Below are 24,411 nucleotides of genomic sequence, written 5' to 3' on the forward strand. Positions count from 1 at the left end.
GTTTATGACAGCCAAGCAAGTAGATACATCTGAACCGCTTTTACTTTCAGAAAATAACATGTCCTCAAAATGGGCCCAGCAGTGTCACCTTCCATTTCCCTCAAACACCTTGGCGATTCTAATCCCCTGGATGTGGAGCCATTCAGATCCACATGGCTCCTTTTCTAAGCCAATGGCCTTCAGATTAGGTGCTCTCCTCGGGGCAATCCTCAACCCCTGGCCCGCTGGGGAATCTGATGCCCAGTTGACGCTGAGGATTGCCACAACACCTCCAGTTCTAAATCCAGTTTGACGACGAGTCTCAACTCAGCCGAGGTTTGTGTTCTTCGGGATGGAAGTGGGTGTGAGGTGACCGGGTCTGAATATTTCTTCTCCTTTTTAACCTTTCCCAGTATTGTTGCATCTACTGAAAATCAGCGGGCATGCCTGTCCCAAACGAGCCCTCCCGCCTTTGGAAGCCGGTCCCAGCGGGGTTCCCTTCCCAGCCAGCCAGCTCAGCTCTGCTGCAACCCACGGAAGAGGATTCGCTTCAGATCTGATTCGTATTGTGGACACAGCCTTTCTTTCCCCCGCGAGTGACATCACCCGGCTTGCTGACCCACTGCCCGAGAAGCAGAGAGATGTTTTGCCTGGGCGGGCTGCGCTGAGCGGGCGCAGAAGCGCTTAAGGAAAAGGGAGCCTCTCCAGGTCGCTTGTCAATTTCACCTCCTCGCCTCGAAAAGCCGCAACTAAGGAGGGGAAACCGCCGAGCGAGGCGCAAAGCGATCAAGTTCCCCGAACTGCCATAGGCGCTGCGGTGGAGGGTACAGCCGCCGTCCTCCCGGAGCGATCCCCAGAGCCCTTAAGCCGGGCTACTGGAATGCAAGGTCGCCCCTTGATGATCTGAGGGTTTCACTTCCCCGCTAAAGCGGTGGGGGGCTGGCAGCTGAGTTCACACGCTAATTGCACTGCGGAGCGAAACTGGATTAGAGGCTTAAGTAAGAAGCACTGCGGATTGGGAGCTGGTTTAAAATTTGAATCCGCCAGCTCTGCAGAACTCCGGTTCCCCTCTTAGCCATCTTCACCCGGAAGGAAGTCCCGTGGATTCTTCACGGGGATTCACTTCCAGAACTTGCGCCTACCTTTAGGATCGCAGCCCTTCCAAGGAAATGCGTTGGGGATCGGAGCGGAAAGGAGACTGGTGGAGATTTGCTTTAGCTGGATTGTTGCGGGGATTCTCCCCCACCCCGCGGTCACAATTTGATCCCCAACCCCATTGATCTGGAAGGCTCATTGCAGTTGCGAACCAATGGCTGCAGCGATCCCAGACCTGCTGAAATATACGTGCGAATGAGGGTCTCGGAAGCCAAGCCTATGGAAGCCAACGGGCCCTACTTTCAAGGAAACGGGGTGGGATGCGAAGGTATTTATTTTGATCTGAGCAAAAAACAACTTTGCTGAGGGAGTGTGTTTAAAAGCGCAGTCTCGGAAGGAAACGGCTTGCTGAGCTTAGGAGGCCGTCAGAGGGGGAATCGGGGTTCTCTTTTGCTATACTTAACAAAAGCTCTTTTTCCGAAAGGCGGAGAGCAATCTGCTCCGAGACCTACTTCAAACGAGGGGAACCCGGGGTTTTGGAAGCGGGGGCTCCTCCACTCGATCTCTGGCTAACGGTCTGGGAACCGTTTGGGAGGGGAGGGTGCGGGGGGGAAGCGGAAACTTTCCTCTCAACCTCGGCAAAGTCCCTCCTCTCCACGTCAAGCCAATGACACCGCTGCCCCCGAACTTTCCGCCAGCAGGAGCTATAAGAGCGTCCCTGGCTGCAACTTTCTCCCAACTCCCAGCCAGCTCCAAGGAGCCATCGGGAGGGGAGCTGACACCGCCAGGGAGATTTCCACCGTCCTCGTCGTCCTCTCTCTTTCTCTTTCTCTCTCACTCTTTCTCTTTTTCCCCCCGGCTCCCGATGGCCTCCCCCCACCCACCCAACTGAGGCCCTCCCCCAAGCCCCCACCCACCCACACCCTGGTCCTCCTCCTCCTTTTCTTCCGCAGGCCCAGGATCCAGCCAGGGGGAGCTGGCTGGCTAGGCACCCTCTCCTCCTCCCCCCTCTCCTCTCCCCTCCTCCCTCGCCCCCTAAAAAGGGCTGCTCAGCGCGCTGCGGGTTGGCCCCCGAGATGATGCAGCAGGACGAGTCGAACTCTCCAGTCTCGCCCGCCGACGACAGCCTGAGCAACAGCGAGGAGGAGCCCGACCGGCAGCAGCAGCAGCTTCAGGGCTCCGGCAAGCGAGGGGGACGCAAGAGGCGATCGAGCCGAAGGAGCGCCGCCGGGGTCGGCGGAGGAGGCGGAGGCGCAGGAGGCGGAGGAGGAGGAGCCGGCGGGGGGATCGGTTCGGCGACCGAGGAGCCGTGCAGCCCGGCGCAAGGCAAGCGGGGCAAGAAATCCGGCGGCGGAGGCGGCGGGAGCAGCGGCGGCGGCGGAGGCGGGAGCAGCAGCGGAGGGGGCAGCCCGCAATCTTACGAGGAGCTCCAGACGCAGCGGGTGATGGCCAACGTGCGCGAGCGGCAGCGCACACAGTCGCTGAACGAAGCGTTCGCGGCGCTGCGCAAGATCATCCCGACGCTGCCGTCGGACAAGCTGAGCAAGATCCAGACGCTCAAGCTGGCCGCGCGCTACATCGACTTCCTCTACCAGGTCCTGCAGAGCGACGAGCTCGACTCCAAGATGGCCAGCTGCAGCTATGTGGCCCACGAGCGCCTCAGCTACGCCTTCTCCGTGTGGCGCATGGAGGGAGCCTGGTCCATGTCTGCCTCTCACTAGCCTCCCGCGCCGACTGGCCCGGCCGGAGACCGAGGTAAGCGGGAAAGGGACGGGCAGGAGAGAGAGAGAGATCTGGGATTTGGGACGAGGAGGGGGGCCGCGCTTAGACTTGGCCTTCGCCGTGGGCCTGCTGGAGCAGCCTGACTCTCGAGGAATCCCTCTGAGACGGGCGGGCGCAGCTGGACTGCAGCCTCGCCTAGACTGCGAAAGGAACTCGCTTTGCGCACGATCTCGGGACCCCGGACACGCATCCGGGTGGAGCGGCCAAGTTCCCTGGAAAATCGGGCCCTTTTGCCTGCAGGCCAAGCTGGGCTAGGCTTCCTTGTGAGGAAGCACTCCCGTCTCACAACCTCTCTCCCCTCCTCTCGATCCTTTGCTTAAGAGAGAGAGAGTGAGTGAGAGAGAGAGTTATCCCCCATTCCCTTTGAATCCTCACTTCAGTGCTAGTTAAGAATCCGTCCAAGGCCGCTGGTACTTGCAAAGATCTATAGGGAGAGAGCCTCTCTCTCTCTTTCTTTCTTGGAGACGGGAGAAAGAAGGCCTCTAGGACGCTCCCTCCTGGTTTCGGAGATGCTGAGGCTCGCCCGCCACTCTGACGCCTCCTTAACTTCCCGCATCCTCCTGAGTAAGTCCCTCTGGACTCCAGAGCGGACTAACTTTTTTTCTGGGGTGGAAAAAAAGCATTCGAGTAACACGCCCTGCCTTCCCCCAGCTTTCAAAGATGGAAGGCTGCCTTTCCAAAGCAGCGCGCGTAGGCCTTAGCAGCCCGGCTTAGGCTGGATGGATTTCCGCGTGCGGGATGAAGGAAAGTCAGGCTAGACCAATAGCAGCAAGCGAAAAAGCGAGGGTAGCAAGTCGCCCGGGATGGCAGAGAGCGGGGTCCACCCCTGAACTGTATTGTTAAGGCATCCATCTCCCTCCCCTTCTGAACACGTGCCCTACCGGGGTGCACCCCGGATCGTCTCTGCCAGAGCCAAATTCCTTGGTGGTGGGGCAAGGTTGAAACGGGACTTCCGGGCCTGCAGCCTGAGAAGGGAGTTAGGCCAAAAATCAGGAAGAGGGGAAAGCCTTTATTTAAAATTCCAATTGCTAGACACCCCTTCCATGCACGCAGGCACCCCTCTCGCAAACAATCAGCGAACTCGCTAGATTCGCCAACCCAAAGCAGAAAAGCTTCCACTTCGGCATTTACTGTATTCGAGTCGCCCTCCACTTCGGGGGAGATCCGGGTGATCCCATCCCAAGAAAGCTTCCTTGGAGGCCACTTGGGCTTGAAAAGGAAGAAGTAAATTCTTGAGTAGGAAGGGTATCGCATTTCCTAACGCCGACCCACAAACCCACCGCTAGATCCTAGACACACGCTTTCTTGCGGAGGTCCTCTCTTGACTTCAAGGCTGGTTAACTGTCCGTGGAGCCAGCCAGAAATAACACGCAGTCCACAGAAGCGTCTCCTTTAAAGAGCATGTGCCCTGCGTTGGACCGTGGCTGTGGCGTTAAGTTTAATGTTTTGTTTAGTTTAGTTAGCCCCACCCAAAAAAATCTTGCGGAATTTCCAAATGCGTTGATTCCGAGGGAGCTCCTTCCCAAGGAAAAGGCTGTTGGAAGCAGATCGCTTGGTTGTGGGGAGTCTTAAATGCGCCTTTTCCTTTTCTCGGAAAAAAAAATCCTGTATGCCTATGGCATCGGGGTCCCGAAGGACTGATGGGACGTTGACTGATTCTCGTTGGGATTCTTCGGCAAGTTGGATCGGCCGCCCTAAACGTAATCTCTCAAATTACGCAACTAAACTGGTTTGGGCGTAGTGGTGACTTCTTATTTAAGGTTTGCAAAGCGTTCTATGTTGGGTTAGAGTCTCAGAGTCAGCGCACACCGCTTCATTTTTTAAGAAGATCAATGAGCCCCCATAATCAAACAGGTCCTTCTTATGACTGACTGTTGCAGCCTCTTTCCATGAGTAAATTCCACGGATCCCAGTCAGACCTGCTGCCAAATTAATATGCTTAGGTCAGCAGGCGGCTCCTGTGCATGTTTCCTCGGAGGTAGGTCTCACGGAGTCCGGTCGAGCTGGTAGACAAGCATTGACTTGTCCCAGCCTAGAGACCGGTGGCGCCACCATGGAAGAATCTCAAGAACATTTGTACCTCCATCCTGATGCTGCGATCCTCTGCACACAACACCTAGGGAGAAAACCTAAGGAGCAAGCATGGATAGGATCGAGCTGTTAAATCTGCTTTCTTGGAAACTAAATGGATTTGAAGCCTTCATTCGAACCTTTATCAGTAGTACATATCAATACTGATCGAAATGGTGCTGGGATGGAGCCTTACTCTGCTGAGGGTTACTCAGCCACGTAAAGCTGCGGGAGAACTCAAAGAGACACTCCGCTCCCAAACGTTTGTAGTTTTTAATCTCTCACAGAGCTGCAATTCCCAGCGCCCTTAAGGAACTACAGTTCCCGGGGTTCTTTGGGCGAAGTCGTGAGTTTGAAATGAGTGGCGTGTAGGCAACCTAATTCTCAGTATTCTAACAAAATGTGGCGTATAATGAGATGTTCAAGGGGGAGCCTGGCCTGAGAGATGGTCGCAGAGTCTCCCCTATTGGGGCTGCAGCTCCATTAACTGACTTCCGAGTAAATATATAGAACGAGGCTGTAAGTCTCCTGGCTTGCGGCTTTGAGGAGGACAGACACGTGGGAATGTACTACACGTTCCTGTCCGTGGAATCTTCAGGAAACGCTTAGGGTGGCGTGGGAATTTGGGAGAGAAGGAAGCACCGCAACTCCCGATCCCATGCATGTTTACTGGGAAGTCAGACCCACCCAGGAGCGTAGCTTAAGGTCTAGTCTTGTGCAAACGTACTTAAAGTACCAACCCTACTCAGAGCTGCATATGACATTCCCCAGGGAAAACACGAGCAGTACCCGGGTGATGCATAGCTGCAATCCTATACTGTACACGCTTCCCCCGGAGCAAAAAGTCCCATCGGCTCAGCAGCGGGGATGAATTGGTGTGCAAATGAGACTATCCGGGCAGCCAGGGTTCCTCGCCACCACAACTCCCTTTTGAAGGCATTTGGGGTTTGCTTCCAAGTAAACATGATCGCGATTGGAGCATTACGTGAAGCCAAGGGCCGCCCAGCATTTTCTCCTCCAGTAGCATCAGGCGACTGCTGAGCTAGGCCGGAGGTTGAGGGCCCAGACCAGAGCGCCTACCTGGTCAGGTTAAACAAAGCAGCTTAACTGTCACGGGGATCGCAGCTTGCAATCGAACCGCAATCGGCAGCCTGCCCGCCAGCCTCCTACTGCCTCTCTCCGGATGGGCAGAGACCCACGACCAGCCTCTGCTTCCCCTCCACCCCCCCAAAAATATTTGTTTTGTTTTAAATTTGTGCCTCAGTCTCCTAGCAGTACTTACAGCGCACACAGGGAAATTAGGTTGGGGACAACTCATAAACCATTATTATTACTATGATTCCTTGAAGCGACTGGGAAAGGATCCACCTCGGGTTGCTGAACAGGCTTCCTTGAAAGCAAGCTACCCCCAGATCTGAGGGGACCTGCTTCCAAGTAGCTGATCTTAAGAGCACCAGGGGGAAGCGGTCCCCATGCACTAGATTCTCCTAGATATCCGTAACACTCCCCTCTGCGCGTTTCCTAATTTCATGCCTCTCCAGCAGGGCCCTCCCCCCTCCTTCCTTTGTGCTTTAATTCCTCCTTCCCCCCACCCCCGTGGACACACAGAAGCACATTGTGTAGAGCAGGCTAGAATCAAACATTTGCAGCGGTGTTATTTGCTGGAATTGTGACGCGTATTTTTATGCCGCCCTTCAATCGTACTCAATCAGGGCGGTGTACCAAAATATATACAGTGGACATGTGCAGAGATAGGAAGTAACACAACCGAAAGAAGGAGGTGTTTCATTTTTTATAATAATTTTAAAATATGCCTCTTTCTTTTAATATATGTGCGCAATATATTTCATTTTCCATTTCCAGTAACCAACATTCCCTTCTTCTCTTTCTGTTTCTGGGTTTTTGCAGATGACATTTGTTCCCAAAGAAGGAGAGAAAACGGACAATCTAGAGAGAGACTCTGCACTTGGACTCGGCTCCCCTCCTTTGTTTTTCTCTCCCCCCTTTGTTCCCTCTAAGACAATATATAACGCCAAGGATTTTCTTGGAAATTGAGCGGCGTTCTTGGCCCACGTTGCAAGGAGCAGGGCGTTGGGAGACCAGGAGAGGCGAGAGACCCGGGGGGGGGGGGGGCTCCTCGGATGGTGAGGCGGCTGATCCAGAAGCGGCCAAAGGGCCCTACCAGACATCTCTGCATTCTGATCAAAAATCTGAACCGGTTTTATTTTTATTTTTCTATTTTGACGAAGAATGTTGGAATTTAACTTTTTTTCCTCTTTACTTCCTTTTTTTTGTTCTTGCATGCATGCATTCCCAAGAGAGTTTATGAGCCACTCATGAAAGGAAATACGTTACTGTGGACTCCCCCCATTCCCCTCGCTCTCTTTTTGGAACAGATCTAATGACAGAGAAACCCGGAAAGAAAAAAAACCCGTTTAGAACGAGTGAGAAAGGAAAATATATTTTTTAAGAAAATATGTTTAGGGTAGCTATGCATTATGGGCTCCAAAACTCTTATATCCTGCTCCTCTTTCATTTATATTTTATTTCTCCTGCAAGAAAAAAAAGGAGGGGGAAATGGGGTGGGGGGAGAGCGAGAGAGAAACAAAATGAAACATTCTATTTATTTATTGATGACCCATGTTAAAAAAAAATGCAAATAGATCCGGTGTCTAAATGCATTCCTATTTTTATGATTGTTTTGTAAATATCATTGTATATTTTTTTCCTGCAATAAATAAATTGAAATGTTAAAAGGATTTTAAAGTTTGGTCTGTACGGAGGAAAGCGGGCTTGAAACTGAAGGTAAATAATGCTCGACCGCGTAGATCTGAAATTACCCAGGAGAGTAAGGGGCCAGGGTCAGAGAGAGGGGGGGAGGGAATATAAACAAACGAGAGAAGAACGCAAATAAACTAGCTACTGACAGACACATGAGTGTTAATTATCGAGACAGCTTTATGATTCTGCTTGAAGATTTTGCAGGACTTCGGATTCTCTCCCCCTTTTAATCAAAATAGCGAATTTTATAATGGTAAAGTGTAGTGTATTAATATTATTATTATCATCCTCATCCTCCTTCGATCTAAATTAAGAACCACCCATTGGTCTGCATGCAATTTCTCCACCGCTGTGTTTCTTGTTATCTCGGGCGGGGGGGGGGGGCGGGCAGATAAAGGTGCTCAGCGGTCGCGTAGCTATTTGTGTTTGTTGAGGGTTTGGGGCGGAGTGGAGGTTGATTGAAGCCCATCCATAAGCCAAATGCATCCAGAGTTTTGTTTTTGTAACGAATTAAGTCGGGAGCAGGGAGTGGGTGGTGGTTTTTCACACCTGCCTCCAGAAACGTGTGTTCGAAAGTAAGCCGGGGGGGGGGGAGGGAGAGAGAGAGATCGCATTGATTTTTGCTGGGACTGACTTCCTCGGATCAGGCACGCTGGCTTTCCAATGAGAAGTGGCGAACCCTTGACGTGCGCGGCGTTGCAGATAGATGACCGAAAGTTTGAGCCTCAGACTTGAGGTCTTCAGACTGTGTGTGTGTGTGTCCCCTTACCCCCCGATTGTTTTGTTGCCATCGATCAGACAAATAGACGGTAGTGCCGCAGAAGGAACTCGACGACGAATGTCCATGCAAGAAAACAGCCCAAGTCCAACTCAACGCCTTGCAAGCAAAGAAGCCCCCATTCATTCGGAGGGAGCTTTGCTTCCAAGCAGCGTGTCCGGCTATAGCAACAGCCCAGCGGTGATCAAAACGGTGGCTCGGAGGCGAGCGGCTTACTCCAGGAGTAGGGAAAACCAAGGTCTCCTATTTCACTGCTTTTCTTTTTTTTAAGGATCAGTTTTTATGTTGTTGTTTCACACCAGGCGAACAAATGGCACGTCGGGCAACCCCTGGACTCGCCTTATCCCTTCCCAAATGACGCCCACCCCCCCCAGCCCCTTCATTCCACTTTATATAAGCCGAAGTAGAGGCACTCCCGATCTAACGGACGCGGTTGGGTGCGACGCGATCCTCCCCGCGGTGCCCATTAGACAGAAACCCGTTGGCGCCTCTAGCATTTCTCAAGCCAGAGGCAACTGGGCTTCCTTTCGTGTAAACGTGCAATAAGATCCGGCAGCACATCTCTCCCGCCCCCGCCCCAAACCATTCGGATCGGCTCGTTTGGGTTGAGCTGCAAAATCCAAAGCGCCTTCCGACGCCGACCTGCGGTTCAGATCCGCGCGGGTTTACACTCGAGGAAGCGAGCTGCCTGCCATGCAAAGCGGTCCTTGAGGTCCTTGATCCGCATTTGTGTTGAAATGGAAGCATCTGGGAGGCAGCAGATGCCAGTTTGCTCTGCCTTATCCATGTCTGATTACTCTGGTCGTATAAATAAGTCCGGGCTGGTCTCCCTCATCCCAACCATCCCTGTTTGTTTTGCTCAGGTTCGGGTTGACGTTTCCGGATGCCTTGTTTACCTTTCCCTGGCCATCCTTTTAGGCCACCTCTCGCCGCCTTCCCCAGCTCCTCACGGTTCTCACCATCGGCCGTGTCGGGGGCCGGTGAGCGCTGTTGACAGAATTTTTAAAATAAATAAATAGATAGATAAACGGCAGAGTTTATTTGTGTTTAAGGGGATTAGCCAGGACTTTGACAAAACTGGATTTGAGGCTTGCGGAGGTCCATCTCCCGCCCCCCGTCAGAAGGAGGAAGGGAACCCTGGCAGTGTCGCCCAGCAAGCTCTGGAATCGACCGGATTTCCCCAAATGAAGTGGCCTGAGATTGCAGAAGATCTGGGGGGCCAGTTCCGACCTGGAGGAGAGCTAGAAAGCAGAGAGGAGGAATCAGAGCATGGTCTGTGCTGTTGAAAAAGGTAAGGTACAAAAACCTTTGTCTAGTCTCCCACTTGAATGGACTTGATCCTAAAAGTTGTCCCCGATTGGCATCTCCGAATTTATGGGTGGAGATGGTGTGCGGTAGTTGCCATTGGTTTTTCAGGAAGCCTGTTTCTAAATCTATGGATCCCCATGTAAATCTGACGCTCACGCCCTACGCCTGAAATTCAAATTCATTCACCTACTCCGAGAGGAATTGGTTTCAGTTCGGTTCCTCGGGCGCTTGCGAGGAGTGAGTCTTCCCCTTGGATTCAGTGGGGGTAAATGTGCACAGGATCAGGCTATTTAGTACTGTATCCTGGGTCCCTACACATGGGACTAACCCTTTTTGAATCCAGTGGGACGTACTTCTGAGCAAACGTTTAGGCCTACCCGCCTTCCTGTTTTTTCCCCAGCCTAACTTTCTTCTAAGAAAGTATGTTCAGGATTGCTGCTTAGGGCTCCAAGGCTAAAATGCACTTCCTGGGGAGCTGAGCCCCTTTGAGCCATGTAAAGATGCATAGAATTATCTCAGCCTTACAGCCAGAACTGGACAATGCTTACTCGGAAGTAAAGCCCGCTGATTTCCCGCGGAACTGATTTCCAAGTACTCTCGTTTCCAAAGGCTGCCTTAGGCTCTGGCGCTGAAAGGAGATCCGATGTCATTCTTTGCATACTTCTGTGCGGAAGTGAGGGCAAACACCAGTGGGATTCGCTTCCAGGTAAAAGGCGTCCGGGTGCCTGCTTCGGTTTCATTGGGCGTGCTTGAAAATACAGGCGACTTTCACTGGGATGGGAGCCTTGAGGTGTTATTCGTTGCGCTGGAGGGTGGGGAGAACGTCCGTCACGCCTGCAGAGGGTTTCCAACTAGGGCAAAGAGTGGAGAACTGGTGACCTTCCAGAATATTGTTTGGACTCCAGCTCCGATCACCCCTGACCATTGGCCACGATGGCTGGGACTGATGGGAGATGAAGTCCAACAGCGTCCGGAAGGCCACCGTCCCCCCTCCCCTTTCAGAACAGGGGCCAGAGGCACCTTTCTCTTCCACCCTCTTTATGCTGGCTAGCTGGGGGTATTGGTATCCTTCCTTAGTAAAGGATCATAGAACTGTAGATATCCGGTTTTTTTTATTTCACCCCTTGTTCCTTTCAGAGAAGGGAGGAGGGTGGGGGAATATAGGAGCCAACTCCTGGGCGCCAAGGTCCCCTCAGCCCCCCAATAAAATATTTGAGGGGGCCATGGCCCTCTCAAAGTTGATGGCCATTGCCATTCAGATGGTGTACATACGCCGAGTCTTGTGATTGATTATGTGGGGCAGGGTTTACCAGACCCCACCCTAATATTTTATTCAAGTTGGCACCCCTGGGAGGAAGGGAGAGGATGCTGCCGTCTCAGTCGAGATGGCCCTTTAGGGAAATGTTTGGGATTTAGGACATTGTGGGATTAGCTGAAGCAGGAAGGCGTTCGCTTGGTATACTAAAGAGCCATCGGATGGATTCTCGCGTTCTCCAGCTCGCCTCCTGCTTTGGGTATTTTGGGGGCCGCTGCAGACTGCTGGCCTACCAGTCAGTACCTGAGAGACCAGGGTTCAAGTTCGCACCCCACAGGAGCCAACTCCTAGGTGCCGAGGTCCCTTCGCCCACCCCACCCCAAATAAAATATTTAAGGACTCTGACCTCCTCAAAGTTGATGAGCAACGGTGTGTGTGTTCCCCGTCTTGTGATTATGTGAGGCGGGGCTTACCCCCCCCCCCATTTTTTATTCAAGCTGGCCCCCCTGCCCCCCCTCAATGGTGATGTCCACTGGGTGACTTAGGCTTAGCCACTGTCTCTCAGTTTCACCTACCTTGCAGGGTTATTGTGAGGATAAATTGGAGGAAAGGTGATCGATAGATGATCGATCGATAGATAGATAGATCTGTGTGTAACATAAAAAACAAGGATGGCTATAGTTTTCTGAGTATTGAGAAACTCGCTGAGAATTGGTGGGGAGAGTCAAAGCTGCATTTGGAGCAGCCAAACTTTTCTGACTTCTCTCTCTCTCTCGCCCTCCCCCCCCCCCCCCAAGCCTTGTACGTTCCTCACCCACTGATCTGCTTCCCCATAAGGAAGCCGGCCATGTTTGGTTGCCATGGTGTTCATCCTCTTGCGAAACCGGGCTTTGATGACTGGCGAGAGGACTTGGACCACTCAGAAACCTGGAAGAAGACAAATGAATTCTGGGATACCCCCCCCCCCCAGCAACCCACTTCACACACGCACATACCTCCCCCTTAATTTTGCAAAGGCTCCTGGGACTTTTTCTTTTCTTTTTGCCAATCAAAGGGGGAGAGAGCGAGGGCTCCGGCTGCCGGTGGCCTGGTGCAGCAGGGAATGGAGTGTGCGGCGCTGGGGCTGTTGCTACTGCCCTAGAAGCAAGGCAACCTTTTGCTGCAACTTGGCCCGCGCGCCGCAGAGAGAGCGAGAGAGAGCGCCCGCGGAGCCTTCTTGCACATTCCACGGTTTGGCAAACGCCGATCTAGTTATTTTCTCTAGTCCAGTATCAAATTCTTCTCAGGCATACGATTTCACTTGAAGTCCTGCCCAGGAATCCTTCAAAGTGAGCGTTTGTCCCCGCTCTCATGATGTCAGGCGGTTTTTCCCTGCATCTGTAATCTTTTTTTAAAAAAGTTTTTTTGTTGTTTTTTGAGGGGCGAGGGGAGATGAAAAACAAACTTAAATGTGCGGGGAAACAACAAATGTTAGGGAAATCCAAGCAGATCCAATGAAAATTGGAGGAAGGGCGCGTGTATTTGGGTGGCGTTGGTGGTAGTGTTTGTGCCTAAGTCTTAACTTCGTCCCATGCAGTGACGGGGCTTTGGGCTGGGTGGCGCTGTCCTGGGCATGTTTACTCGCGAGTAAGCCCTTCTGATTTCCATGGGGCTTGCTGCAAAGTAAAGGGCTGCGAGGATTGCTGTTTTAAAGGACGATCCTAGGCAGGTCTACTCAGAAGTCAGCCTCCTTGAGATCAGCAGGGCTTACTCGAATGTAAGGTTGCACAGATACTTTAAGGACACGGGGCCCCCGCAGACGTCTTTTCACTACCCTTATCGTTAGTACTTACCACGGTGGTCGTGCTTTCAATACTTTTTGCTCCTGCAAACGTTTCAGGGTATGCATGCTGCGTTTCCAATTGGTGCATGTCTCGTAACTTTTTATGCCCCAAATATTCCGGGTTTGTGTGCCTCTTTTGTTCAGCTATAGCGGAAGAGCGTCCCTGCAGACCGCGCTAATGCTGTAACGTTGGGAAGACACTGCAGAACAACGAATAAACCGGAATACTGTGTGGATGGACCAGTGGAACTCCACCAGTAATTCAGTATTATTGTGTCAACGATGACACGTTGCAGAATACACACCCACACACAAACCAGTCTGGAGGGCCGGGTCCACTGGGATACCTTTAATTTTCATTTCCGGAGGGGATGTATTCGTCTGTTGAAACACAAACAGTTATGAGTCTTGTGGAGCAGTGACAAATTCGTTATGGCATAATCGTGGAGTAGAGCTTACCTCGAAGTAAAGGGGTGCTGGACCGCAGCCCTGCTTGGGAACAGGTTCAGGAAATGGATGGAATATTCTGAGTAAATAAGTGGGTGGGTTTTGGTTTAGGCGGGTATCCAGGTTGAGAAATGCTACGGCTTCGAGAAGACGCGTTTTGGATCTTAAGCATGTAATGGGGTATATGATGAACGGCAGGAGATCCTACCTAAAACACCCAAACCGAAGCAATTACGTTATATCAAACGATGCAATCCGTTAGCATGCAAATATTAGGGCCGGGGGGGGGGGGAACAACCCTCATCAATTTATATCATATTTATTTAACCGGATTTATATACCACACAACCCTCATAACCTCTAAGCGGTTTACATAAATTATGCATTATTGTGTTAACTCAAAAGTGTCCTATTATTCACCTGGATTCATCTTAGGGTACACTTAAAAGGTAAAGGGACCCCTGACCATTAGGTCCAGTCGCGGAGGACTCTGGGATTGCGGTGCTCATCTGGCTTTACTGGCTGAGGGAGCCTGCGTACAGCTTCTGGGTCATGTGGCCTGCATGACTAAGCCACTTCTGGCGAACCAGAGCAGCACACGGAAACGCCGTTTACCTTCCCGCCTGAGCGGTACCTATTTATCTACTTGCGCTGCGTGCTTTCCAGCTGCTAGGTTGCCAGGAGCAGGGACCGAACAACGGGAGCTCACCCCGTCGACCTTCTGATGGGCAAGCCCTAGGCTCTGTGGTTTAACCCACAGCGCCACCAGTAAGTACACTTACTGGAGAGTAAATCCCACTAAATCCCATGATACTTACTTTTGAGGAACTACATACATAGAAGCCCTCTGGTAGAGCAATGGGGTGGGGATCGCAGCTGGAGTGTCGTCCAAGCAGCGGTGAAAGAAAATCCCAGGGCAGTCAAGGAAACATATTTCGAAGTAATATGTGTTCAATATTTAAGCAAGGAGACCTACTTTCCTTGTCAATATAAATATGATTACCGTGGCTGTGTAACACACCATACATTAAAAGCACATGTAAAGCGTACTCCCCAGGAATCCTGGCAACTGTAGTTTGCCCATCGCAACACTGTAATTTGCAGCACCCTTAACAAATTTCAGTGCCCAGGATTCTTGGGCGGGTGGGTGGGTGCTTTTAACACATCTATGTGCTTACGCCGCCCCTGTGTGCTTGACTGAGGTTGTAAACTGAGAGTCAGGTTGTAAACCTGAAAGGCACCTTACCCTGAGCCAGACCATAGAGAGGTATGATTTGGGGATAGCTCACGTTTTATTTGTGGGGTGCAACTGAGACTTGTAAATCTCAGCTCTTGACTGAGGCTTTTCCTGCGGCTTTGGGTTCAGTGAGAAACTCGTGGGAAAGAGCCCTCTCATTCGAGTACTGCCTGGAAAACCGTTTCGGGGTGAGTTTCCTGGTTGCTACTGGACTCCAATTCCCATCGACTGGGGCTGATGGGAGTCGGAGTCCAGCAAAAGCTGGAGGAGCCGCAGTCTCCCTCCCCATCCATGATGCGGATCCGTGACCCTTAATTCCTCCTCGCCGAGGAGGCTCCATTAAAAGCCTTCCAAGGACTCTTGGGTGCCAGTTGGTACAACAGACCAGATTCAGGTCAGGAGGAGGAACCTCAGAGAGACATGGGAAGAGAACCCCACAAAGCCACCCGAGACCGTGAGACTGAGCACCAGAGATAGGCGATGAGCACCTCCAGCGGGTCTTGGCACCACACAAGAGCACGACCCCTCGCCTCCAGATTCAGCCTTATCTCGATCGTTGCGTGCATTTTGAAGGACGGGTAATAGCAATAAGTGATCGCGATTCGCCTTCTTCTTGCGGTTATTGTGATGATGATGATGATGATGATGATGATGATTCCCCTTTCATTGGTTTCGATTCCGATTCGGGATTTTGCATTTGCACTTAGCGTAACACCTTTTGTTTCGGTAATAGAGCAAAGGGAGTCAGGTAGGTTATCTGCGCATCCCAGGCCTCGGGTTGCGGCTCAGTAGTGCTTACTCCAGAGTAACTGCGCTCATGGGAGAGTGCATAGAATCGCAGGCTTGGTCCATTTTCTTTAAGCAATGCCATCGGAAGGAAGGAAGGAAAGAGAAAGAAAGAAAGAAAGAAAGAAAGAAAGAAAGAGAAAGCCTCTAGGTTTAGCGAAATAAATGAGGTCAGGCCCCGCTCCAGTCTGGAAGCCCCTGGAAAATTAGAAGCTTTCGGCCCCAAACCGGATCGATTCGTTCACAAAACAACATAATCTCCCCGCTTCCCCTTTCTCCAGGCAGAGAACATTGTACAGCATCCCCCACCATTTTTTTAAAAAAAACCCATGCGTTTTCTTTCCCCCTCTTTCTTTTGCAGTAGTGCTTTTTCTTTTTTCTTTCAAACTTCGGCCGACTTTAAATGTTCTTGGCAAATCAAAGCACGTGTCCTTTGAAGAAGGTGTGTAATTGGCGTTTAAGGCATGTATGGAATTCCCAGATGTCTATAAAATAAGAAAGTGCATTTGGCAGGTCACTTCAAGGTGGAGCAGGTTAAAATCACTCGCACAGGCTGCCCCCCCTCTCCACATCCCCCGCCCTCTTCTGAACAGCAGACCCTGTTTCCACTTTAGAAGCAACTGAGCACGTGATCGGCGAATCCAGAAAGGGTTGCCTTGCTTGGGAATAATCAATATTGGATTTAAAAGATGCCGAGAAAGAGGTTAGTTTAAGCAGTCGCATCCTTCCCCCCCCCCCCCATCTGAGCTTCTACTACATAAAAATCACGTGCTTTAGAGCAGACAGCTAAAAAGAACCAACATTGGAATGGGAAGATCTCAGCCCTTGAACTAATTTACTTGGGAATAAATCTCATCCAAATCAGTTGCATTTCGCTTCCCAGTAAACGTGTTTCCTATTGGGGAGTGGCTTTTCTCTCTCTTTCCTAAACAGTGCTTCGACATACCCACGTCGATCTGACCGGTTAAAGGAGTCCTTCATCAGCTAGAATCCCTGGAAGTGGTTCTGAATCATAAGATCCAACCCTCAATTTAGAAACCCAAAGAAAACCACCCGGTTGCTCTTTCCTCCGAAAATGTCATCTCTCTAGATCACGAGGTTTTAATATAAGGGAGGGAGAGAAAAAATATCTTCATGAAATCGACCGACGTTCATGGTGGTGTGGTGTGCCCGCTTTTGTGTGATACAGCACTCTTCCTCATGACGCTTGTTGGGGGAGGGGAGGAGAGGCGTTTCTCTGAATACAGACTATCTCCACCTCGTTTCCCCTTCTTTCTTCAATTGCCAGCTTTGAGGAGGAATGGTGTTCTTCACATCAGGGACACTAGTGTCATTTCCGGGGGGGGGCAGGTCTTCCCCAATCTGCCTCCTAAACAAGTAAGCTTTCCCCCCCGGGTAGATACTCTCCCAGTAGGCTAAAGTGGTTAAATACAGGTTAGATTGCAATGCAGAACGGCCATTTTTCTTTTGAAGGTGGGAATACAAATTCCTCTTTTTATACTGACCAACCAAAATGTTAGGAGAAAGTGATCAAGCTTCAGAGTCCAGGAGTTATCATCGATATTAAGCCAAGCGGGAGGGGTGGAGGTGAGAAATTTGGCTTGATATTAAACCCACGATGTCGGCGTTGATCAAAAAGTAGTTTTTTGTTGTTGAAACCTCTTAGAAGGTTGCGAAGAAGGAACTATTCCATTTCAGAATTTACTCTGTTGAAGAGTCCTGAGTTACTGAGAAGCTGGCACATTTCTGAACCTTGCTTGATCCCAATAAAGGTCTTCTTTTACTGTCTCTGTTTGAATTTTGTTCTAATGGCCAATATGACTTCCTGCTTTTGATTAGTCTCAGATGCGTCTTTTTGCCGCAGCTGTGTATGAAATGGTCTATCTTACACATACGTACATGGTAAGCTTTTTTTTTTTTTTTTCAATTCGATTTAAAAGGGTGGAAACACGCCGTTCAAGAAAGGAGCGGCATCTTAAAAGACTTAACAGTGCAATCTGGTATCTACTCAGAAGTAAGTAAAGGGCGACTCTTCGTGACCCCATGGACCAGAGCACGCCAGGCACTTCTGTCTTCCGCTGCCTCCCACAGCTTGGTCAAACTCATGTTTGTAGTTTCGAGAACACTGTCCAACCATCTCGTCCCCTGTCGTCCTTTTCTCCGTGTGCCCTCAATCTTTCCCAACATCAGGGTCTTTTCCAGGGAGTCTTCTCTTCTCATGAGGTGGCCAAAGTATTGGAGCCTCAGCTTCACGATCTTACTTACTTACTGGGACCTTACTCCCAGGTAAATTGGCACAGAACCTTCCTTGGGCAGCGGACGAAATCTGATGCCCTCAGAGATTTGCGATGCTGCCAGCCTCCCTTTCTTGGGAATAAACGCCATGGAACTAAATGGGACTTTGCTTCAGGGTGGGCACGTATTGTATTGCTCTGTTGCTCTCTCCAAATGCCGCAAGCCTCTTTGCGGTGACAAAACCCTAGAATAAAAAGTTCAAGGAAGTAGGAAAAAACTCGACCCCCTTTGAGAGCGCTCAAAATTTCTGATTTTTCATGCGCCCGGTTTTTGTTGACGAAGAGGAAATCTTTCCCTGCAGAAGCTGAATGCGCCGGCGGCAGCTGGTGGCATTTTCTTTGCTCAAAGAGAGAGTCCCATTCAAGGCAATGGGACTCCCGAAGTCAGCCTTGTAAAAGGCACGGATCTTGAGGGCAGCGTCCAGGCTTTCGTATTTTCTTTGGAGAGGTGTCAGTCTTTCCAAAGAGAGATGTCAGTCGCGTCTGCCTCTTTGCCTTCACAACGGACGTCAGTCTTGTTGTAACCTAATCGGCAGTCAAATCGGGTTGACATCTGCCTGTCGTGGCCTCGAACTGTCGAGGCTGCGCCGAGAACGCGCTTGTTGTCACGCCAAAGCTTCAGAGCTGAGGAGGACAGAAGCTTGACTTGACAATCCTTCTCGGTTGTCACCCACACGTGCCGAGAAAGGAATATAAAACAGGTAAGGGTCTCTCGATTCGAATTCGAGCGGAAACACCCACCAAACACCGACCGATCCGAATCTTCCTCCCCTAAATGGAAGCCTTGACGATTCTGCATTTGGAACGGAAAGTTATCTTGCAAAGGAAATAGGCTGCCGAATGGCAGCAGGGTGAAGGGAGGTCAATGCGACTTTCTTTCACTTTGCACGGCCCGATCCGATGCGTGTTTACTCGGGAGTAAGTCCGAGAGAATTCCACAGCACTCCGCACCCTTTAACTTTGCAGAGGAACTGGCCGCATCCGGTCGAATGTACGCAAACGGGCGCATCGGATGGCAGATTGATCTTACGCGCATGTTTACACGAAAGTATAATTCGCAAGTGTTGGGTCCCAAATAACTGCATAGGATTGTAGCCTTAAGTGTTACAGCTTTTGCTCACCGCCAGCCCCCGCAGCTGCTGATTTTGTTCCAAATTATGTTTTCTGTGATTATGTGAGGACGGACACATAATTTAGAGTGGGCGGGGGGCGATCCTACTGCCAGCACTGAAAAAGGGGAGCTTCACAGCTAAGCAGGTACCTGAAGGAGCTTGATTTTGGCCAGATGTTGGAACTGAGGGTGGAGGGATTGTCACGTGAAGCGAACAGATGTGGAAATTGCCAGCCGGGCGCTTCCCCCTCCCCCTCCGTCTTCTTGCCAGTGAACAGCCAGAGCCAGGCTTGGAAGAAAGGAAGTTGAAGTTTAAATCGAGGAAACAACCCTCCGCTCCCCACAATGCCCCATTTTTTTATTGCTTGTAAAGACTTTGCCTTGCAAAGAACGTAGGAACGCAGGAAGCTGCCTTATCTGGAGTTAGACTGCTCGCTCAGTATTGACAACGCTGAGTGGCAGAAGGTGTGCAGGATTCTCTTCCAGGTCCTACCTAGAGATGCCAGGGATTGAACTCGGAATCTTCTGTATACAAGACAGATGCTCTACCGCTGAGCCAAGAGCCTTCTTCTTTCCCATTGCCATGCCTTTGACATAGTACACACACACAGAGAGAGACCTCCACCGCTCTTGTCCTATGGTTTTGCCCAACATGGGGCTCGAACCCATGATTAAGGGTCTCATGCTCTACCGACTGAGCTTTCCAATATCATCTCTGAATGCTGAGCCTTAACCTTGGAACCTTGGAACCTGAGGAGACGTCATCCTGCGGGTTGCAGAACAGAGTTGGTAGGCCCCGCCCCTCCAGGTGTTATTAGGTTCCATCGCCAATGGCCATGCTGGCTGGGGCTGACGGGAAATGGAGTTCAAAGACACCCTGAGGGCCGCCCACAGGCGCCTCATTCCCCGTGGTCGAACGTGGGTAGGATACCTGGCTGAACTATTAGGAGAGTTTCTGAGTATGCGACCCAATTCTTGAGAGTCTTTAGCTGACAGAGGATCCCGTTGGCTCCAACGAGGCTTGGAGTCCAGTATAAAAGACGCGAGCAGCCCATCCATGTAAGGGAGTCCTAGCCCAGTGCTAGAGCCCACACCTGGAGCTGACATACCGAAGGTCCCATGCTGAAGTTCCTGGCATAACTAGTCAAAAGCAGCCAGTGATGGGGAAAAGCTTCTTCCTACCTTAAACCCTGGGGAATAGCAGCTGCCAGCCAGAGCAGGTGACACTAGGCTGGGTGGGGTCTCTGACCTGAGGCGGGGCAGCTTGCTGTGTTCTTATATGCAGAGTTCCCACTGAATTTCAGTGATCCCAAATGAGGGCAGCGCCCTAACGAGGAAGTCAAGTTTCCTTCTATTCATTTCAGCCGGGCTTGCTTGCCAGTCACTCTCTCCCTGCCTAGCCTACCTCACAGGGTTCTTGAGAGGACGACAGGGATCTTGTTCCTAAGAGGAAAGGTGGTCTAAAAATGTATTTGTTCAGACAGACGAATGTAGCAGGCGGACCTTTTGTCCATTTCCAGAAGGAGAGCCAGGATAGTTGTGGCAAAGATTCGGAAAGAAGGATATACATTTGTATCCGCTTCCAAGCACTCTAGTCCTCAAAGGCTTAGTCATAGGGGAGTTGTTCTACTCTTCAAGCTTTTTGATAGAATCATAGAGTTGGAAGGGGCAATGAGAGTCATCTAACCCCCCTGCAACGAGGGAGCCTACGACTCGCTTCTATAACAGTCTTCAATCTGGGACAGGCAGCCATTGCTTCCTCCTCCAGATGTTGTTGGACCACAACTTCCATCAGTCCCAGGCAGCATAGTCCACAGTCAGGGATGGTGGGAACTTCAGCAATATTTTTTCCTTGGATAACCCTTGTCACTATTCTTATCCCTCGCCAACACTGTGGGGGGACTTGTAAGAGACACACCTTTGTTCCCCACCCCTCTGGAATGCCTTCTACAATAGACAGCGGCGGACAGGTGGTGAACCCCTCTGTACCCCTACTCCTTGTCTTCACTGGGCTGCTCCTTAAGTGATCCACCACGGACCCAAGATGAATTAAGTGCCTGTTATAACATGGCGCTCTCCAAATACTGTTAGAATACAACTCCCATCTTCCTTGAGCATTGGTCATATCGGCTGGGACCGATGGGAGTTGTAGTCCAACCATGTGTCAAGGGCACCATGTTCGGTACCCCTTTGAACAGAAATTAAAGGGAATAGAATTGATAGTGCCCTATCCTGGATGCAAGACCCGTCGATATCTTTGGCTTGGGGTGTGTCAATCTGCTATCCTTAGCTAGCTTATCTGAAAGAAAGAGCTGTTGAAATCCGAGTGACCGACTTGCAAGCAATCGCAGCGATGGAGGCTGCAGAATTTCATTGGTATGGGGGCTCTTTGGAAAGTTACTTTCTGAATAAATTTTGCAGGGCAATCATCTGCTTGTGGGAAGCCCCATTGTGCAAGGTAGGTCTTACTTCCGAGTAAAAATGGATAGGCTTGCACTACAGATCACGACTATATTAGCAGGCTCCAATCCTATACACACTGACTTGGGAGCAACTCACCAGGAGTTATGTATTGACCTGCGCATATATATTTCCTCCTCACCCCAAAAAACAAAACACCGCAATTTGGATTAGGAGAATCCTCCATGCTGAAGGATGCTGAGTTGAATTTGCTTAGGACAGAGCTGACTTATACACTGCCTTAACACAACGCTGGTCGCCACATCGGGTATGAGGTATCTTCCATCTATTTTACTATTTTGTAAAATGGAACCAAATCGAACAACTTCCCTCGTGTGTTTATGGTTCGGAGAGCCGAGATGAATTTAATAAAGGGTTACAGAACGTTGCACTCCACTAAAGACAAAACCCCACACTTCAATACCTTTTTTGGGGGGTAGGAACTGAGCGCTGAAGTCCCTGAAAACAGGTGTGCCTTATTTAATACCTGGAGGAAAACGAGGGTGTGCGTAGCGATCACACGACGTGGTCTTGGCTATGACAATCCCGGCTTCAGGTGTTTCTCCAGAAATCCAGCGGCGGGTGACCTCGGAGGCAACATCTTAAGCCGATGATCTGACTGGGTGATTGTTGGGAGTTTGAGAAAAAACACATGGAAAATACGCGATGTAAGCCGTTTTCGACCCTTTTTAGTAAATGGCGGCGTCTTTGTTTTGGAGAGTGCTTCCTTCAGAACTTGAATAACACCCACAGCTTTGCCCCTCACGCGTGCAAATCACTTCCTAGAAAATGCCCAGCGCAACCTGCACGTCTAGGATTAATAGGGGTGGGGGCAGGCGAACCCGGCCGCCACCCATAGTCCGGGAGTTCCCTGGAGGAAATGTACTTTTCATCTACAAACCAGGAATGGATCCGAAGCTGGGAGTTAAAGTCAGGCTGCAATCCTCAGGCTATTTCTTTGACAGCTGAACACCTCGAAACAAACAGGATCCCTTCCAGAGAATATAGGGTGGGATCGTTAAAGTGGCATTTCTGTTACAGAAATCTGAATTAAAGAGGACGCTCTCTGGGCCCATATGTCTGGGGACACCGTTGCTACAAAGGAAGCTGCCTTCTGTCCATTGGTCCATGTAGCTCACTGCTGTCTACACTGACCGGTAGTTGCTCTCCAAGGTTCATGACTGGAGGTATTGCAAGCCCTACCCGGAGATGCCGGGGACTGAACCCCGGAGGTAGAGCTCAGCCAATATAGAGCACGAGACACATCATCTCAGGGCCGTGTGTTCAAGCCCCGTGATGAGCAAAAGATGCCTGCATTGCAAGGGGTTGGACTAAATGACCCTCGTGTGCCAGTGTGGTGTAGTGGTTAAGAGCGGTGGACTCCTAATCTGGTGAACCGGGTTCGCGTCCACGCTCCTCCACATGCAGCTGCTGGGTGACCTTGGGCCACTCACACTTCTTTGAAGTCTCTCAGTCCCACTCACCTCACAGAGTGTTTGTTGTGGGGGAGGAAGACAAAGGAGAATGTTACCCGCTTTGAGACTCCTTCGGGTAGTGATAAAGCGGGATATCAAATCCAAACTCCTCCTCCTCCTCCTCTTCTTCTTCTTCTTCTTCTTCTTCTTCTTCTTCTTCTCGTGGTCCCTTCCAATTCTATGATTCTATGACCTGCTAGGATTAGAAAGGGGATTTCCAGCTCTTGTAGGCACGTTTTATACCCTGTGTGTAATTTTTTAGAGGATCTAAGGCCAGAGCCCCACTGAGCCCCACTAGTTTCAGTTTCGACCAGACATCACAGGACTGTGTGAAAGAATCAGCAGGAGCAGGTTTTTGTTATGGCACAGGGAATGATGTGGCAGAAGAGACGATGTAGCAATAGGCTGGGCAATGGGGACGTGTCCACCTGTTTAAGCACAGACAGTGGATGGGCGGCTGGGAATCCTGAGAGAATGCCTTTGCATCTCTGGATCAAGGCCTCTGGGTGTTCCTAGCTTGGATCAACCGTTTTGTTAGGAATGATGTGTTTTTGGTTTTCATTTTTTTATTAATCTATATTTCTAATAAACTTTGTATCTTGGGAGGAGGGGAAAAACCCACATATTGCCATTTGCTCCTCAACTGGCCTTGGTGGGACCCTGAATGCAGCTTTAAGGGAGACCGCAATAGATTTTGCCTTGGAACAAGGGCATAGCGACCAGAAAATGAAAATCCATATGGATCATATACAATTGCCACACTAAATTAATTTCCCCAGTGTTGCCTCCTACCAGGAATGGTGATAGATGCATTGTCTGTGGCAAAAAGCAAAATTGCTGTGATCCGGGATCAAATGACAAGAAAGACATCTACAGACACGCTCGCTCTGTAAGAACCTCTTGACAGTCCGGCTTCTTCTGACTGGTTTGGGCCACGCCTTCAAGTGTGGGAGGTGGTTTTGCGAACAAAAGACTCCACCAGGCCCCCGCCCCGAGGCGCTTACACGTTGTAATAAATCATAGAATTATAGAATTGAAAGGGACCCAGATGGTCATCTAGTCCTTGCAGGAATCCTGCTCACAGGATTGGGCAAAGGGGTGGATGATGGAGAAAGACTGAGCACTGAAGCTCTGCTTAGTTGCTGCATGGTAGAGTCCTGCTTGTTCCCTTGCTCTCTATCCCATAAATGAGCATCTCGCACCCGCAATGTATTTCAGCCATACAGAATCGGAGTCACACCGGAGTCACACCGCAACGCTCTTAAACTTCCGAAGATGGGCGCGCATCAAACCAGCTGGAAGGTTGGTTGCGTAGGGCGCGACGGGATTGTGCGTGAGTTACCGTCGAAAGAGACTCACCCTGCCACGAATCCCATTGAACTGAACGAGAAGACGGGCAGCGCTCCCAGCTTCTGTTCTTTTCAACGACTTCTCCGTGAATCGGGCCCTCTGTCACGATTATTATTCCAAGCGGGACTTGAATTATCGATGCCACTGCGCAGCTCGCTCGGATTCGGGCCGCACTGACTTATGCTAAAGTTAGCCGAGCACACGAGGACTTTAAACTTCCGACTCAACATCCTCACGGTCGAGCTGTCGGGATTTGGGCCGCTGGTTGGAGGCAGCGGACTCTAAACGCACCTTTTCCGCACACCCGGTTTCGGGAGGGCGGCTCGCTTTTCGGGTTTTCGCAGGAAATCGATTCCTGCAATGCATGAGCCGTAGCCCAAG

The 24,411-nt window shown here is 50.7% G+C and overlaps 1 protein-coding gene and 2 long non-coding RNA genes across 4 annotated transcripts; 2 read left to right on the top strand and 1 right to left on the bottom strand.

The window, feature by feature from the left end:
- Positions 1-1,670: 1,670 nt before the first annotated feature.
- On the top strand, positions 1,671-7,683 carry TWIST1 (twist family bHLH transcription factor 1). Its single transcript, XM_083405689.1, has 2 exons — positions 1,671-2,829; positions 6,835-7,683. The coding sequence occupies exon 1, from the start codon at positions 2,151-2,153 to the stop codon at positions 2,793-2,795; it is 645 nt and encodes a 214-aa protein (XP_083261815.1). The 5' UTR covers positions 1,671-2,150; the 3' UTR covers positions 2,796-2,829; positions 6,835-7,683.
- A 1,565-nt stretch (positions 7,684-9,248) lies between these two features.
- LOC310660710 lies at positions 9,249-11,964 on the bottom strand. Of its 2 annotated transcripts, none has more exons than XR_014503616.1 (3): positions 11,863-11,964; positions 10,342-10,644; positions 9,249-9,726 (listed from the first exon to the last, which is right to left on the bottom strand). It is a non-coding gene; the product is annotated as an uncharacterized lncRNA (long non-coding RNA). The 2 variants fall into 2 exon arrangements; XR_014503617.1 differs by lacking the exon at positions 11,863-11,964 and adding an exon at positions 11,624-11,743.
- A 5,399-nt stretch (positions 11,965-17,363) lies between these two features.
- LOC310660698 lies at positions 17,364-22,307 on the top strand. Its single transcript, XR_014503611.1, has 2 exons — positions 17,364-18,335; positions 21,646-22,307. It is a non-coding gene; the product is annotated as an uncharacterized lncRNA (long non-coding RNA).
- The last annotated feature ends 2,104 nt before the right edge of the window (positions 22,308-24,411 follow it).

Source organism: Podarcis tiliguerta (assembly GCF_965153285.1).
Source record: "Podarcis tiliguerta genome assembly, chromosome: 12".
NCBI classification, from domain to species: Eukaryota; Metazoa; Chordata; class Lepidosauria; order Squamata; family Lacertidae; genus Podarcis; species Podarcis tiliguerta.